This window comes from Haemaphysalis longicornis, unplaced genomic scaffold (genome assembly GCF_048455015.1).
Source record: "Haemaphysalis longicornis isolate Haplotype H1 unplaced genomic scaffold, Haemaphysalis longicornis Haplotype H1 scaffold_1, whole genome shotgun sequence".
Lineage (NCBI taxonomy): Eukaryota > Metazoa > Arthropoda > Arachnida > Ixodida > Ixodidae > Haemaphysalis > Haemaphysalis longicornis.
In genome coordinates, this window is record NW_027526203.1 from 275,958,358 (window position 1) to 275,974,066 (window position 15,709).

General features: G+C 48.9%; 1 protein-coding gene across 5 annotated transcripts in view; it reads right to left on the reverse strand.

Annotated features, from left to right (window-relative positions):
* Nucleotides 1-1,810: 1,810 nt before the first annotated feature.
* LOC144146348 (chitotriosidase-1-like) overlaps nt 1,811-15,709 on the reverse strand; it is a 29,911-nt gene continuing 16,012 nt past the window's right edge. For 4 of the 5 annotated variants that reach the window (XM_077678320.1, XM_077678336.1, XM_077678306.1 and 1 more), the window contains 2 exons: nt 13,461-13,580; nt 1,811-3,456 (listed from right to left, as the gene is read on the reverse strand). In XM_077678320.1, coding sequence (XP_077534446.1) covers nt 3,307-3,456; nt 13,461-13,580 — 270 coding nt within the window. In that variant the 3' untranslated portion in view covers nt 1,811-3,306. Of the gene's footprint in view, nt 3,457-11,507; nt 11,568-13,460; nt 13,581-15,709 lie in introns of those variants that run through there. The other variant, XM_077678332.1, reaches the window with a different exon arrangement.

A 15,709-nucleotide genomic window follows, 5' to 3' on the forward strand; every position in this document is an offset into this window, starting at 1 on the left:
GTATGCAGAAACGAACACAGTAGAGTAGCCATTACCAGACCAAAATAACCCATTTATTATCAAAGCTACTTTCCGCGTTAACTGTCCACGTTGCAAAAAAAAAAACGGTGATTTTTGTTTTCACTTTCGTTTTAGCGGCTTCAACTAGTATAGCATTCTCTACGCAAAACATTGTTTGCACCAGTTAGTTCGAGTCCGTCTCCTCAAAAATCTAAGAAGCATTGGCGGAGCACATCGACTGCCGAAAGCGCTTCATTATAAGCGTCGGACGGATTTCACTGGCGACATCATCGGGAACGTTGGCGAGCTCTTCCCACAGTTCACCGATGCTGCTGTTTTGGTCCGCACTCACTGACTGGGCGAGTTCCGTCGCGAGTCCCGCGCATCGGAAACAGTTTCGGAAAGTATTGGGCGTCACGTCGCTCCGTGCGAGGCGCAATGTCTCAGTCGCGGCCAATCCACATCTCAATCGCCGCTCCGAGATCATGCATTTTGGCGGCCATTCTAGGCGCCCAGAGTTCGATATATCGGATGTGAACTTCGTTATAAGGAATATGTTTCCCATGTATTTCCGTAACTGAATTATTTTTGTTCGATATATAGCATAATTCGCTCTATCCGGGTTCGTTATAGCCGGGGTTGACTGTATTGCCCGACGGGACGTGCGACAAAAAGAGAAAACGGGCGCTCCGGTTGAAACGCCAGATAAGAAACCGGAATCGGCCACGCGTGATTACAAAACAAACAAAACGAACCCTAAGGGATAATTCGCGGAAATATGAAAGTTAAAAGCACAAGGACGTCCCAAAGCTTTTTTTACACGCGAGCCTGAGCGCAAGGTAATACAAGTTTGCAAACAGGTAATGAAGCACCGCTACAAACTGACTGATATGGCAAAAATCCGGATTTAAGATAGCCTTGTACAATTCTAGGTCCACGATGCTCTCAAAAGGGTACATTGCTTTTTCCATTCTCACACACAGTGCATTTCCACACTGCGGCACACTTATAATCGAAGCTGAAATCTCCCGTTGCTTGCCTTGGAATGGCGCCCCTCCATTTATCACACAGCTGCCCGTCGCTCGGTCAACAGAACAAGGAAACATTTTCTGTGGTATCGTTGTACAAGGAACGACATCCCGGGACGCAACACATGTTCGGCATCGTCGTTGCACTACTTAAGTCGCATCGCAAGAGCGCGATATGCACGATACATTTTTTTTCCCGCACAAAACAAACACAACTCGTCGCGGCTCCGCCGTTCGAGCCAGCGCAACGCCGCCCGAGGAGTGACCTCAGTGAGAGGGTGGCGCCACGGCGCGGCGGCCAAACGCAGCATATGAAGCTCTCCCATTGAGTTACGGGGGAGTTTCGTGACCAGTAAAGCATTGAAGGACTCTGGTAGTACTCATGATTGCAGAATGAGTAGTACTCATGATTGCAGAATGAGTAGTACTCATGAGTACAGATTGAGTACTCATGAGTACTGGGTGAGTACTCATGAGTACAGATTGAGTACGAATACTCGTGAGGACAAATGAGTTTGAGTACAAGTGAGTATGATTACAAATGAGTATTTGATGAGTGAGTACGAGTGATTTTGTGAACAGACCAGCTTTTTGAGTCTGAGTTTGATTGAGTACAGCGTGAATGAAAAAAATTGTGATTGAGTTTGAGTGAGTTCTTTCTGTTTTGCCGACCTATGCTTCAACTTCAGCATCGTGCTGCCGAAAGAACCATTAGAGGCCGTTCGTTAGATTGTTTGAGGCCACTTTTGAGAATTCGTAGTCCTGGATGAACAACACCAACATGACATTTTTTCCATTTGAAGTTTATTGCTAACACAAGCGTAGGTGATGTGAAATGACAAAGATAGCTGCTTCTGGGTGAATTACCACTTAATTTGCCCCAAACTGATCACGTTGATTGGTGACAATGAACTGGATGGTCTTACTTGGTACCTTGGTTTCATCCCATCACTGGGATGGTGTAACATGAACAACACTGGAGTGGATGCATTCAGGATGCTTCACAGCAACGGCCGCAGAGGCACCACCAACCGACAACAGACGATTTTACTGAATGCAAGATAAAAATGAAAACATTTCCAAGATCGACAAGCGTTTCCTCTCAGTCAATTTATTAATTCTCTGTAATTACTCAGAGTCACTCGCAGCTTAACGGCATTGCTTCATTTCTGACAAAGAGATTGCTTCATTTTGACCCTGATCATTGTTCGCCTTCAATGCCTGTCGTGTCCTTCAATATTTACACTTGCACAGATGATAGCTCAGCTTGCCATAAGTTTCCCTCACCATTTTAAACATAAAATCACAATACACTCACTGTATCTCGATGTCACACTGTTGCTATTGTTGCTTCCCCCAACCCTCTCTCTTTTCACCCGTCTTGCTGATGCCTAAATACACACGTCAAGCGCAATAAGGCTCAGTCACCACACCTGTGTGTTCGTTTCAGAAATTTTACAAAAATATTTCCACGCCACAGCAATTTCAAACGTGGTTCAATACTTCGTAACACGGATCAGGGTGTGGAGTCAGGAACAAAAAACTCCACTCTGACTGGGGCTGCGGTCAATTGATAAGCGTTCTCATGTACACGGGCTTTCAGCCAGCTTCATGTCTTCACACAGCTCTTCTACAGAGCACAGGAATTTTCTTTTCATTGTGCACTTTCAGACATACTTGGTGTGCCTTTCCTCCTCTGACCATTTGATTATAACTGAGTGAGGAGGAGGGCCCGCAATGAGTGCATCAAGATTTCCGCAGTCGTTGCACTCACCGCTGACACTAAATTTCAGCATCTGCACCCTCTAATCAACAGGAAGTCCAAAACAATCATGCATAGGCAGCATATCGCAGTAGTGGTACCACAAAGTAGTGGTACCACTGAGAAGCTGGCATGCCGAACAGCGAACGTTTTTGAAATAGATCTCCAAATTCAGCTTTTATGGCTAATCTCATAGTTAAGCTTAGGTGCCTCAGATTTGCTTTTAGTGCATGCTATAAACTATTTACAATGAAAAAAAAAAACACCAACAAAAACAAAAGCATCGTTGTTTTCTCTAAAAAATAGCTTTATAATCTTTCTCACCGGTTACGGCATGTAACTGACAATGTTAAAATGTTGAACTTGTGAATTTGCGATCCCTGATCCCTGGAGTGCTCGAGAGCACACAATACTGGCAGTGTGGTACTTTGTCGTTGTATCAAACAAAGGAAATGCAAGGCTTGCATCTATTAACAGCCATTTGCCCAAAAAATACAACCCGCTTGCTGTGAGCTCTTAGACCATTGAGTGCTGCTCAACAACTTCTTTGATCTTTTTGTGAAGTGGAAATCTGACACCTTCTGGAGAGGCAGTTCCTGCATAGTCATCGCAGTTGAGGCTGAATGTCATTATCCCTCCAAAGCCTTCCGAGGTGATCCACTTGGCCTGTATTGGGTGCAAAGACAAAAAGGAAGAAAAAATTTGGCAAAAAAAAAAAAAAGCACTTCGAGCTGTACACGACACATGTCGCGCACAAAGCGCAGAATGGGATTGCGTATACAGCCCGGCCCCTGAAGCCGATCCTCAGGTTTTCGTCAGCAGCATGACAAGGGCAAACGGCGGGACAGTCAGTTGCCACCTGAGCACCAAACGAAGATGTACCCCTTGTATAACATAGCTCAAAATTTGATTAAATGAGCTGTTCTAGCTTACCAGAAGTGCATATGTTTGTTTTCCTTAAATGTCACTGTCACGGACAGTGCACAAAACAACTGTGATTTAAAACGCAACCACAGAGAGTGCTACATACAGCAGCAGTTCTCTTGTTGGACACCAAAAAAGTTCAAATCCGAATTGGAGTTGCACAAGCCAAATGGACACCTAGACTACAAAGTAAGCCAAGTGGAGGGCTATGGGGATCTTAGGTGCACTAAAACCTTAGCCCAAGGGCCTTTATTTTTTGCCATGCCTCAAAAACTCAGCCACCATGGGTCAGCATTGAACTGTGCTTTGCATTAGCCACTACCACAGACTCCAAGAAAACTGCAGAGAAATTTTAATGGTCCGCAAAACTCTCATTGTACAGTGTAAGCCCTGCTGTGTGTCCCCTTTTTTATTTTTCTCCTTATGCAAGGCAAGTAACAATTGTACTGTCACGATCTAGTCCCGCGTTCGTGAACCTGGGAGGGTAGGGGTACCCTCCAGCCGAGAGACGACATGCAGCGTGCTGGTGGTGACGGTGACTGACCCTCGAGCAGCCGTGCTCGGAGGTGTTTATTGCCCGGCCACACACAAGGTTGCCCACCGAGCCTGGTGGGGCCACTGAACTTAGCGGCCAACGAATATCAGGGATGGGGGGCGCCACACACTTGTCACACCCCTCACCCCCAAGTTTGCTTGTCCTACACAAACACAAAACAACACCTGTCCCCCCCGGCAAGTACCAGTCCGGAGGTCTCCGCAGTCTCTCACTCCGCCGGAGCACAGGTGTCGAGGCCGTTGTGGCAGCATTAGGTGCTGCCTGTGTCACACTCGCACCAGCTGTCAGCCTTCCAGGTGTCGAAGGACTTGAGCGTGGTGCCGCAGTGGCGCGAGTAGCACCAGCCCCTGGTGCTGTGCTGGCAGCGGTCGGTGAAGCTGGCTCCCCTTGAAGGAGTCCGGGCTGAGGCAGTGCAGCGGGCCCGTGGCCAGGCAGCCCGGCTGCGCCAGCACCTGCTCGGGCGCGTACGGGCCCCCGCACAGCATGCACAGCATCAGCCGCATGTCCAGCCGGGGCCCCGCGACCGCGGGCAGCGCCTGGTAGATGTGCAGCCGCTCGATGCTCTCCACCAGCGCGCACAGCGCCTGCTCCAGCCGCACGGGGTCCAGGCCGCCGCCGTCGTCCACGAAGGGGCACTGCAGGCTCTTGGCCCGGTTGATGCCCTCCTCGCGCAGGCAGTCCCCCTGGCCCGCAAACACCATGACCAGGGGCAGGCCGTGGAAGGGCAGCCGGTCCTCCTGCTCCAGGTTGGCTAGCAGGGTCTTCTCGAGGCTCTCGCGGATGTACTCCAGCCCCGGCTGGCTGGTGTACACGCACAGGCAGCTGTGGGGCAGGGGCTCCGTGTGGAACGAGTTGTGCGGCAGGCCCACGTCGCCGTCGATCTTGAAATCCAGCGCGTACTGGGCCTTGACGTCGAGCCGGAAACCCTGCGGGTGCACCTGCCGCATAGCCTGCGCCACCTTCTGGGCACTGACCCTGGCACCCAGAACCACCAGGTGCAGCAGGCGGCCGTTGGTGCCCAGCACCCCGACGCCGTTGGTGCCGGCCTCTCGCCGGTGCAGCAGCTGCTCGATGACGCCGTCCATGCAGTCGGGCTGGACGGGGCAGTGCTCCCTCTGGCACCTCAACGCTTGCCGCCGGGCCGGTGAATGTCCCCACCTCGGGCTGGAACAGGGCCTCGAACTTGGTCAGGAGGCTCGGGCCGTCTGCCACTGCATGCACTGCTTCCTGGTACTCCGGCAGCCTCACGCCCAACGCCAGGATCCAGTTCCGGCCCAGCAGCGTCGGTGACGGCCCCTTGGTCAGGTACAGGGGAAGGGTGGTCTCCCTGTCGCCAAGGCGGACGCTGACCTGGGCTTTACCCTCGACTTGGGCGAGCTGTCCGGAGTAGCTGCGCAGCATGACGCCCGACGCCTCGACGGCCACGCCAGGGAAGGTGCGTCTGAATACTTTCCCGGCCATGACAGACACACTGGCCCCTGTGTCCAGCTCCATGGAGATGGGGCGCCCGCAGACTTCGACGGTCAGCCAGTATGGTGGCACCGGCGGCTGCACTGTGGCCGCGTGCCACATGTCGAACATCTGCGGGTCTTCGGCCACGACGTGAAGCCTAGCCGCTGCACCCGAAACTGCTGCCGCACGCCCCTGCCGCCTACCCTTGCGCCGACTCCCTCGGCCGTGGGCTGGCGCGGAACCTGTGCTCGGCGCCGGCTGCTGCTTCCGTCCGTCCGCCGTCGTCCCCCCTTGGCACGCCCGAGCAATGTGCCCAGTTCTTCCGCACGCAAAGCACTCCGCTTGCGCGAACTGGCACTGGGATGGGGGGTGGTCACCACCGCAGCGAACGCACCTGCCATGCCGTGCCGCCATCTTGTTCACCGCCGCCTCCGCCGACGATGAGCCGGCCGCACGTGCTAGCTCGCCCGCGTCCTTGGCCGCAGCCTCCATCGCCAGCGCTGCCTTCACGGCGTCGTCCAACGAGGGGTCGGGAAGCTCCAGGAGTCGCGTCTGCATGGCGGGGTCGTTGATGCCGCAGACGAAACGGTCCCGGAGCAGCGAGTCGAGCTGCTCCCCGAAGGCGCAGCCGCTCGCCAACCCTCGCAGCGCTGCGACGAACTGCCCGAGCGTCTCTCCGTCTCGGCGGCTCCGGTTATTGAAGCGAAAACGCTCCATTAACGTCGACGGAGCCGGGCTGTAGTGCGAGCGTAGCGTCGCGAGCAGCTCACCCAGCGACTTGTCGTGCGGCGTGGCCGGCTTGAGCAGGTCGAGCAGGAGAGCGAAGACGCGGGTCCCGCAGCTGGCCAGGAAGATGTCGCGCTGTTTCGCCTCGGGTGTGTCGTTAGCCCGGAAAAACACGCCGACTTGTTCCTCGTAGACCGGCCAGGCGGACCCTTCACCCTCGAACGGCTCGAGCCTCCCGTACAGCGGCATGGCGTAATGGCGGCTGGCTTGAGGGGGCGGTGTCTCGGCGTTCTCGGTGGCGGCGTTCACGGTGGCTTCGGCCGCTCCGCGGGCTTCTTCCCTCGTCGCCAGTGTCACGATCTAGTCCCGCGTTCGTGAACCTGGGAGGGTAGGGGTACCCTCCAGCCGAGAGACGACATGCAGCGTGCTGGTGGTGACGGTGACTGACCCTCGAGCAGCCGTGCTCGGAGGTGTTTATTGCCCGGCCACACACAAGGTTGCCCACCGAGCCTGGTGGGGCCACTGAACTTAGCGGCCAACGAATATCAGGGATGGGGGGCGCCACACACTTGTCACATGTACAATGACAGACAAATACAGTCTACGCCCGTTACAATGAACCCTCTTTATCCGGAAAAAAAAAACGTTTGCTGTAGCCGAAGTATGCAGTATCCAACCGAGGGGGAAGGGGGGGGGGTATGAGCTAGTGGGTACTTTAACCGATATTGCATATACATAGTACAGGGGTGAGACAGCTGAATCCGATTTGGGAGCAGTTTTTGGAGCAGCGAAATCTCGATTTTGGAGCAGAAGAACCTTGATTTGGAGCAGTGAACGACATTTATTATGTCAGCTTATGTGCCTAAAAAATCAAATTTTTGGCAAGTCGAGGGGGCGGGGAGTGCACTTTTTCATCGGTTTTGAACGTAAATAACACTGAAATAGCCTTTCGATAAAGTATGTTCTACCAGAGTCCTTGTATTCCTTGTACCAGAGGAAGCTCGCTGTCAAAGGCAGCAATAACAGCGTTTCATAACACCGCAATAAGTCCGAAATTTCACTTCAGGCACGCACCGCGCCTCACACTCAAGGCCGAAACATGGCAAATTCGCGGGCACCGCGTTGTTTTTGATGAACTCAGTCTTCCGAGCGGCGCAACTTCCCGTAACAGATCAAACAACTAAATGTACCCACCCCCATAACCGAAACCACGGTAGAAATCTTCAAATAGCACTCTGCCTGACCTAGAGTGAACTAGCCTGAACCACGAGTAACTGCTTCGCCCGCCGATCATGTTTTCCAATGCGGCGCCCAGTGATGTCGTTCCGGAGGTATGGCGCTCCAAAAATTGCCGTTTTTTCATCAGCTTGAACAAGTTTTGTCACCTCAGTAAACATTAGTATTTTTATATAGGACTTTGCGATGGTTTTCGATGGAAAAGCTTTAAAAATGTACAGAATATAACATGTGCACCACGATATTGTATCTTTCGAAAAATCTTTCTGGGACAATTTTATGCGTTTTTTATTGATTGATCAATAAATTAAACTTTTACAAACACCATCACCTTAGGGGTGCTGAAAAATTATGCCGTCAGAAAGCATTTTCGCCCACTGAAACTGACGGGAGCGTTCAAATAATTCGCTCTCATACTGTTTTGGAGCAGTCTGGCGCAATTTTTCCGATTTTCAAGCTTTTGGAGCAGCCTGGTGCAGGAAAACAACTTTGTATCAAAACTGCGCAATATGCGCAGCTGTCTCACCCCTGATAGTACATACACTTTGTTCTTTTTACACGCCTTCAGCACCTCTGCACAGTGTTCGCGCGAAGGGAAATAATCGCGTAAACACCGTTTCCAAAGCTTAGCACCGGCACTTAGAAAAGGCCTAGCGCATGCAGTCAAGCGTGTAAAGACTCATGATAAGCTGAGCAAATAAAGCAAGAATATAACTAGGCGCAAATATAAACCAGCTATAAAACATCAGTCGTGGCCATCAGAATTAGCTTGGCTCTTTTAAATCCCTTCACGACAAGGCAGGATTTCCAGAAACTATTCGTCAAACAAATCGGATCGCAGCCTGACGTTCCAACAAGGCAGCTTCCACATTTTTAACGATTTTAGTCTTGTCATTGAAACAGCAGCTTAGGCTTGTGCGAATAGTAATAGTATTTTAGTTCGAAGCGGATTCGAAGCGAATAGTCCTAGGGGTCGAATACTTTTGAAGTGAATTCGTACAGCCATCACGTGTCACTGACCTTCCTGTCACTGAGACACTGAGCTTCCGGCCCTGGCGGGACCTTCATAAAAAATTTCTACAGTAAAATCTCGATGATACGAATCTCGCAGGACCGCGAAAAATATTCGTATCATCCGAAATTCGTATGAACCAACACAGGCCAAAAAAATGAGCACTGAAAAAAAAGTTTTTGTTTATTTCTTTTTTTACTTTCGCGTGGAGAAATCCGTGACGTTTTTCTGCTTTTTTTCTTTTTTTTAACCTCCATGTCGCCTAACGGTAATTTCTGGACTTTCGTCTCCTCTCTCGCGGTGCCCAAGTGCACCATAGGAGCGTTTTTGCATGCGATTCGTGCACGTCGACGTTGGGCACGCGATATTTTCACGCCCGCGTCGGCGATTCTGCGCCCGCGCTTGCCTGTGCCTTGGTCAGAAAATGAAGCGCGACGCGCGTGGCAGTGGGAGGAGCCTGACGATTTGCGCCAATGGGAAGGCGTGCGCCTAATGGCGGCAGTTTCGAAGCGCTCGACACAGCCGGCTGGCTCCGCCGGAGATGTTTAGGCTTAGCACCCCGGCAGATATTTCATGGGCGGTTTCACTAGCGGCGCGGATGATTTTGTTATAGCACCGTTTTCGCCCACATTATTAGCTCATTTACCGCACAAGAAACTTCGTGTGTGTTGAGCGGCATTTTAAATAGCAGTTAAAAGCGGTGGCTCAAGAGCCCTGCACCACATGTGACCAAAGCTGCTGCCTGGTTGCCGCGGCCGGCCACGTCCCACGCAGCGTGCGGGTGGTTTGTGTGGCGTCAGCGTGCCTGTGGAGTCCACGGCGCGTTTTCGCGAGCAGAAAAGAACAGCCCGGCCGTTCCTGGAGAAAGAACAACAAAGAGCCCGTACACCGCCGTCGCTTGCTCGTTCGGCAGTCGGGCGCCTCGTTCGTATCATCCGCCGGGCCGCGCAGGCCCGTTCGCGAGAGCCGAAATTTTTCCCATTGCAAATAATGCAATTTCGCCGGGACTCATCATAAAATCGTATCATCCCGAAATTCGTGTCACCTAGAATCGTATTATCGAGATTCCACTATATGTATTGGGTTCGCACCCGTGGATGCATTTGCCATGTCACTTAACTGATTGAAGCAACTGATGGCCACTGAAGTTCAGGAGCGGAGTGCAATCAGCACCTGCTCACTGCCTGTGTGTCACACGGTAACCAAACAGATTGTTTTGTTACCGTTTCATTGTTTGGAACAATGAAACAGAAGCCTCGACCACCCTGCCGAACATGCGTGCGTTAGAAGGCTATGACAACGCTACAGTGAACTAGAAGGATTCTTGTTCACTTTAACAACGCTCTGAATGTGGCTTAGTTTGTCTTGGCTCCACATGTAAAGATGTAGGACTGATGTCAATGGCACTGCGGCTTGCCTAACGAAACCGAAACTTGAACAAAATTTTGATATTCGTTCACCCTGAATACTTCGAAATATCGGAAATTTTAAATTTGAGTCAAAGCGAATTCGAATACTGTAATATTCATTCAAATATTCGAAGCGCCCGAGTATTCGCACAATCCTAAAACAGCTGTTATGAAATAACCAGATGACAGACAGCTGTGAAATCGAAAGTTAGAGCAGCTGGACTGCACACGGTTACTGACAGATTGCACACAATGGATGGAAACCAACCCTACACTTGAGGCATTTCTTACCTTTTTCACCGAACGGAACGGGAACGATGCATGTGTGGGAATAATAGAGACCGAACTCCACTGAACCCAAGTTTTTTACTACATAAAAAAACTGACAAGGGCACACTCGCCTCCGGGTGCACCACTTTGCGTATTCGATAGCGCTATTTTCAATCTCACCGGAGTCACGTTTATCGGCAGCGGCCTTGTTCTTTATGGTAGAGCAAACCATCTGCTTAGACAGGCCTGTACTTCTGGCAATGTCGGCTTGTTTTTACCCATGTTCGACAACATTATTTACGCTTAATTTATCCGACAGTGATTGATTTTAGGGTTTAAAGCGCTGACGCCGCGCAGGCGATGAGGCGCGCCGCAGTGGAGGGCTCCAGATGAATTTTGACAACCTGGGGATCTTTAACGTGCATCGAAATCTCGTACACACGGGTGGTTTTGCTTTTCGCCTTCATAAGAAAAGCGGCCGCCGCGCCCGAGAATCGAACTCGCGTCCTCATGCTCAGCAGCTTATCCGACAGTGAAATCAGCTACCCTGCCGCTCATGCCGCTGGTCACACACACAAAAAAAAAAAGCCACTGGGACTGGCTTGGCTTGGCTGCGCCAACGACCCGGCTGCTAGCAACGTTACCAGACATAACAGTTTTCTTGCCAAACTAAACAAAGAAAAAGCATATCGGGTGCCGGCCCCACAGAAGTCCACTATAAACATTCAGTCGAAACAATTTTCGCCTAAAATTTAGTCTGTTGTAGCCGATAGTCTGCTCTAGCCGGGTCTGTTATGAGTGGAGTGGACTCCATTTAAAATGCATGGGGACCAGACAAACCAACAGAAATGGTCTGTTGTAACCAAAAGTCCGTGGTTGCCGATCTGCTGCAACGAGCGTAGACTGTATAACAACATCAAAATTGAATCAGAACACAAATGTCTTGTATTTTTTATTTCCATGCAAGTCAAATCACTTCGTGCCTGAATTACGAGAATGAAGCGCACATCATTTTTGAAGTATAAACAAAAACACCATTATTCGCCCTCAATGAAGCATAATTCGGGATTTTTTCTTCTATGTCGTGTCCATGTTTCATTTGCCCACGACTATGCCAGAAGCCTTTACGTAAAAGAACATTTTCGTGTTAGTCGACCAGACTTATAAGAAATCCCCAAGGTGGAAGAAGTTCCTGCGAAGGAAAATTTGACATCCACCTCAATGCAGCCATACGGCTACAAAGGAAGGCTATTCAACTTTTTCAGAAACTTCGCAGTTGAAGAAAAATTCGTCCTGGTCCAGGATTGGAACCCAGGACCACCGCTTAACCGGAGCGGTTGCTCTACCAATTGAGCTAACCAGGAGGCTAGTCGTTTGTAGCGTGAGAGCGAACTGATCAACAACTCAAAGTAAAGGACAGGTGTTAATCGACCAGATTTAGGGAAATCCCCAAGGTGGAGTAAGTTTCTGCAAAGGAAAGTTTGGGAGAAAAGGGGAAACACCACCAAACTTGTGTTTTCTCTTTATGGCTCCTTTAAAGGAGCCATGACGAGAAAACACAAGTTTAGTTCATTCAAAAGATTGCCTCGTTAGAATCATACTGACACCACTTTTAACGTAACCTTCGCTCAAATAAGCTACGTAATTAGGAAAAAAGGGAATGGCCATGCGACCCACTAGCTCATTTCCCGCAACAGAACCTATGATGTCATACCAGACAGCCTGCGATTGGCAGAGGGCGGCAAAAGCAAACACAAATTAGGCAGAGCTTGTAAGCTTGCCGAACGAGCTATTTGCGCTTAAATTTAGGGCACATTCTTTTTAATGCCCTAAGAATGGTGGGACAAACAGTGGAAGTTACGAAAGCACATGTAAACATAGAAGTACTGAGGCGTATGCTGCTGTTGGTACTGTGCGCACTATGCTTGGTTTAGCTGCACAGGACTGCGGGGCTTTGGGGTTGCTTCAGAAGACAATGGCCGATTGACGCAAGCGACGATGTCTTACGTGACGGTATCTGTCGAGCGAGCACCATGTTTCATGAAACGATCGTCTCCATGAACAAAACAAGCCAGGTACAAATACTTTCCACAAACAAACCAAAGGCAGAAAACGGGTAGCCGCGGTGTGGTGGCGCCATCTAGGTTCACTAACGGTAAACAAGGCCCTGTGATGTCACTGCCGAACACGAAAACGCACAATTCAGTGGGAAAATCCAAATTTTAACTTAAAGTAATTAATTTCTCAGTGAATAAAGCATCATTTGCATTCGGACAAGCGCTGGGGGCACTATAAAACACGATATCTTTCGAATAACACAAACTTGTGTTTTGTCTTCATGGCTCCTTTAAGGAAACGCAAAGGAGACAGTATGGCATGACATATGTATAAACAAAGTAGTAGTGACAAACAAAGACAGAGGACTGGTCATCTTTCATTGTCAGTCACCACCTCTTCCACTACTATAGTCAGACCCACTTATAATTATAAAATTACGTACTATGGCAATATTTAGGACATACATGTTTACAACTTTAGTTCTTTTAGCTTTGCCATATGTTCTTATTGTACAGCACAGCTTATTACAACACAACCATGCCCCCTTATATGTTACAACCATGAATCTGCTTAAAACAACACAAGTTTAATTCTGCACTTTTCAGTATGTCCTTTCCCTGCCCTTCCAAAGCCAAATAGACTACTCCATTATGCAATTATGTAACGTTGACGCAGGCTACTTGCAGAAATAACCAAGTTGGCTTTGTGTGAAGCAAACAGAGCTAATGCAAAAAGGCATATTGACCCCCTTAAGAAATAAGGCAGTGTGACTTTCTCTTCATCTGTATGAATGTTGTGATGCCGTCTGAATTTTGTTACATATAACCTGTCACAATAATGATTGATTATGTCATTTCCTTGGCATTATACTTTTTTTATGTGGGCCTAACAGTACACAAAAAATCTCTCAATATGTCTTGCACAAAGTTTCAGTGCCCCCCTCCCAGCAGACATGTAATAAAAGGTTCAACGCAAGTTTGAGCACAATTTGAAGGCAACAGGGCAACTGCCACCGAGTGTCACATACCTTCAGTTCCACACTATCCACATCATCGTAGCTGATCCACTGACGTTTGTTGACAACATAGGGTACTTTTGACTGCTTATCAAATATCCTCTTGCCTCCATTTGCTATCACCTGACAGACCTGTTTGATATAGAAAGCACGCATAAAAGTAGTCCACTGCAATTTCTACCATCCAATGTCATGTTGATTTCAAGTGCATCAAGTGTACAAGGAATCGTATGGCATCGTATGGAATCGTATGACAATATGGCATTTGCACATCAATTTTTACAAATACTACAGCCATAAAATTCAGAATTATGCCAGTGCAGCTACCACTCCCAATATTTGTTTTCATTTCTCGGACATAGCAATTTAATAGAAATGTGCAGCTTGAACGAAAGATTTTTAGAACTTCATTTAAAGGGACGCAAGTGATTTGTAAACATTGTGGAATTACTAGTGCAAATTGTAGTTCAGAGTCCATAGGCCATGTTTCGACCACTCTGAGTGCATTTACGCCAATTTATTTAGTAGCAAAATCAATTCGAAAATGCTGTCCTCCTCTCTGCATCCTCACCCATCTTCGGTGGCGTTTTGTGTGACATCAGAAAAAAATGGCTTGGCTTTAGCGCTACTGCACAGCTCTCAAAACATCGGACAGAGTCAGTCAGCCCAGCGTTTAGTCCGCCGGCCGCCGACGAGTCATCGCAATTCGTTCGCTCAGTTGAAACTAAGCCATGACAAGTTTGTGAATGGAAGAATGTGCCTTTCTTTAGTTTGCTAGTGTCTTCTCTGTATCAAGCTTCAAGTCCAGGTTGCTCCACACAAGCACTACACAAGCGCACATGCGACGCTTCACTGACTGGTACGCTAGTAGGAAAATCTAAGGTCACTTTAAGGTGGGAGAAGAGTCAGTGAAGTCAATATAGGTACTAAGGAAATAAAATCAACTGAAACTTTTACCGTACAGCGTAACACTAGGGAGCAGGAAGCACTTTTTTGCACTGGGTGAACAAGCACAGCGGTCAGCAGCACGACTATGCATCTGCGAACGCTTTTCCATCTAAGAAATGCAATTCCTAGACGTGAGATAGTGTGGAAATTTGGGGGGCACTTACTGCACGAGCACTAAACAACAAATAGTCACCTAAGCTGCTTGAAATGCTAAAACTAAATAAAAGTGTAAACTGGTTATACATTATATACTTCATATTTCTATCGTTGACAGCACTGGCCCGTGGCCAAATGGTCTGGAGCGTTAGGTATGTTATTTTGCAAATCGCAAGTTCGAATCTCCTATGGTACATTTTTTTTTTAAGTTGATTTTTTCGTTTTCGGCTTATGTTTTCTATACTGAGTTCACCATTTTTTGGCCGTAACGTTCACTGCTCCACGAACGAGTTTGCAGAACGCGCGCAGACTGACACTGATGCGCTAGCGAGTTCTCGTTGGCGTGCTGTTGCCATAAGCACCGACTGCTTGCAGGCAGTGGGCACAGGTCAGGATCAGGAGACCCTTGGCCTGGTGGGAACACGCTTTTTACGATACAGGCATGAGTGAGGCAAGCTCCAAATATGGGGGAAAAGTGCATGGCATCTGAGCGTCTGCAGTGACGCAGAGGGCGTTCATCCAATGTGTAGGCCTCGGCTAGTGATTGCTACGATTCCAAGCCGTTTTGGGAGGCTTTTCTTAGGCATTTTACAGTCAACAACATGGCAGAAGCGCGGTATGACCATTATTGAGAGATTGAGAATGCCCATCTAACGATAATGTCAAATGTAAATAAAGTTCCTTCTCTCTCTCTCTCAAGCATGTTGTTTTACAGAACCGAAACCAAAACTTCTTTGAATGCTAATCTTGGACATCATCCAATCACGGTGCGCCTCCTCCCGACGTCACAGCCTTTGGTTGGTGCGGCTGCCGCAGACCGCGTATGGTAGTTTTCCTTCTTTCGGGCTTTATAAAATAATTACCGACTCATCAACCGGATAAACGATGAAAAGTGTGTTCATTTGAGCCAGTCTACGCAATGCAAGAAAAAACGGGAGCTTGACAAATTCACTTCAGTGGCCCTTTAAAGGAGCATGTATTCACAAGATGGGCACATTTCGAGGGCACATTTGCGTGGTGGGCTCCCACTATGGCTTCGCAGATGACCGAACAAATGCTTTCCATACCCCTTGACAAACACGCCTGTTCCCATGCTGCCTCATAAACCGTTGCTATTTTTGTCGTGATTTGAGGACTACAGATGAAAGTGATTGAGT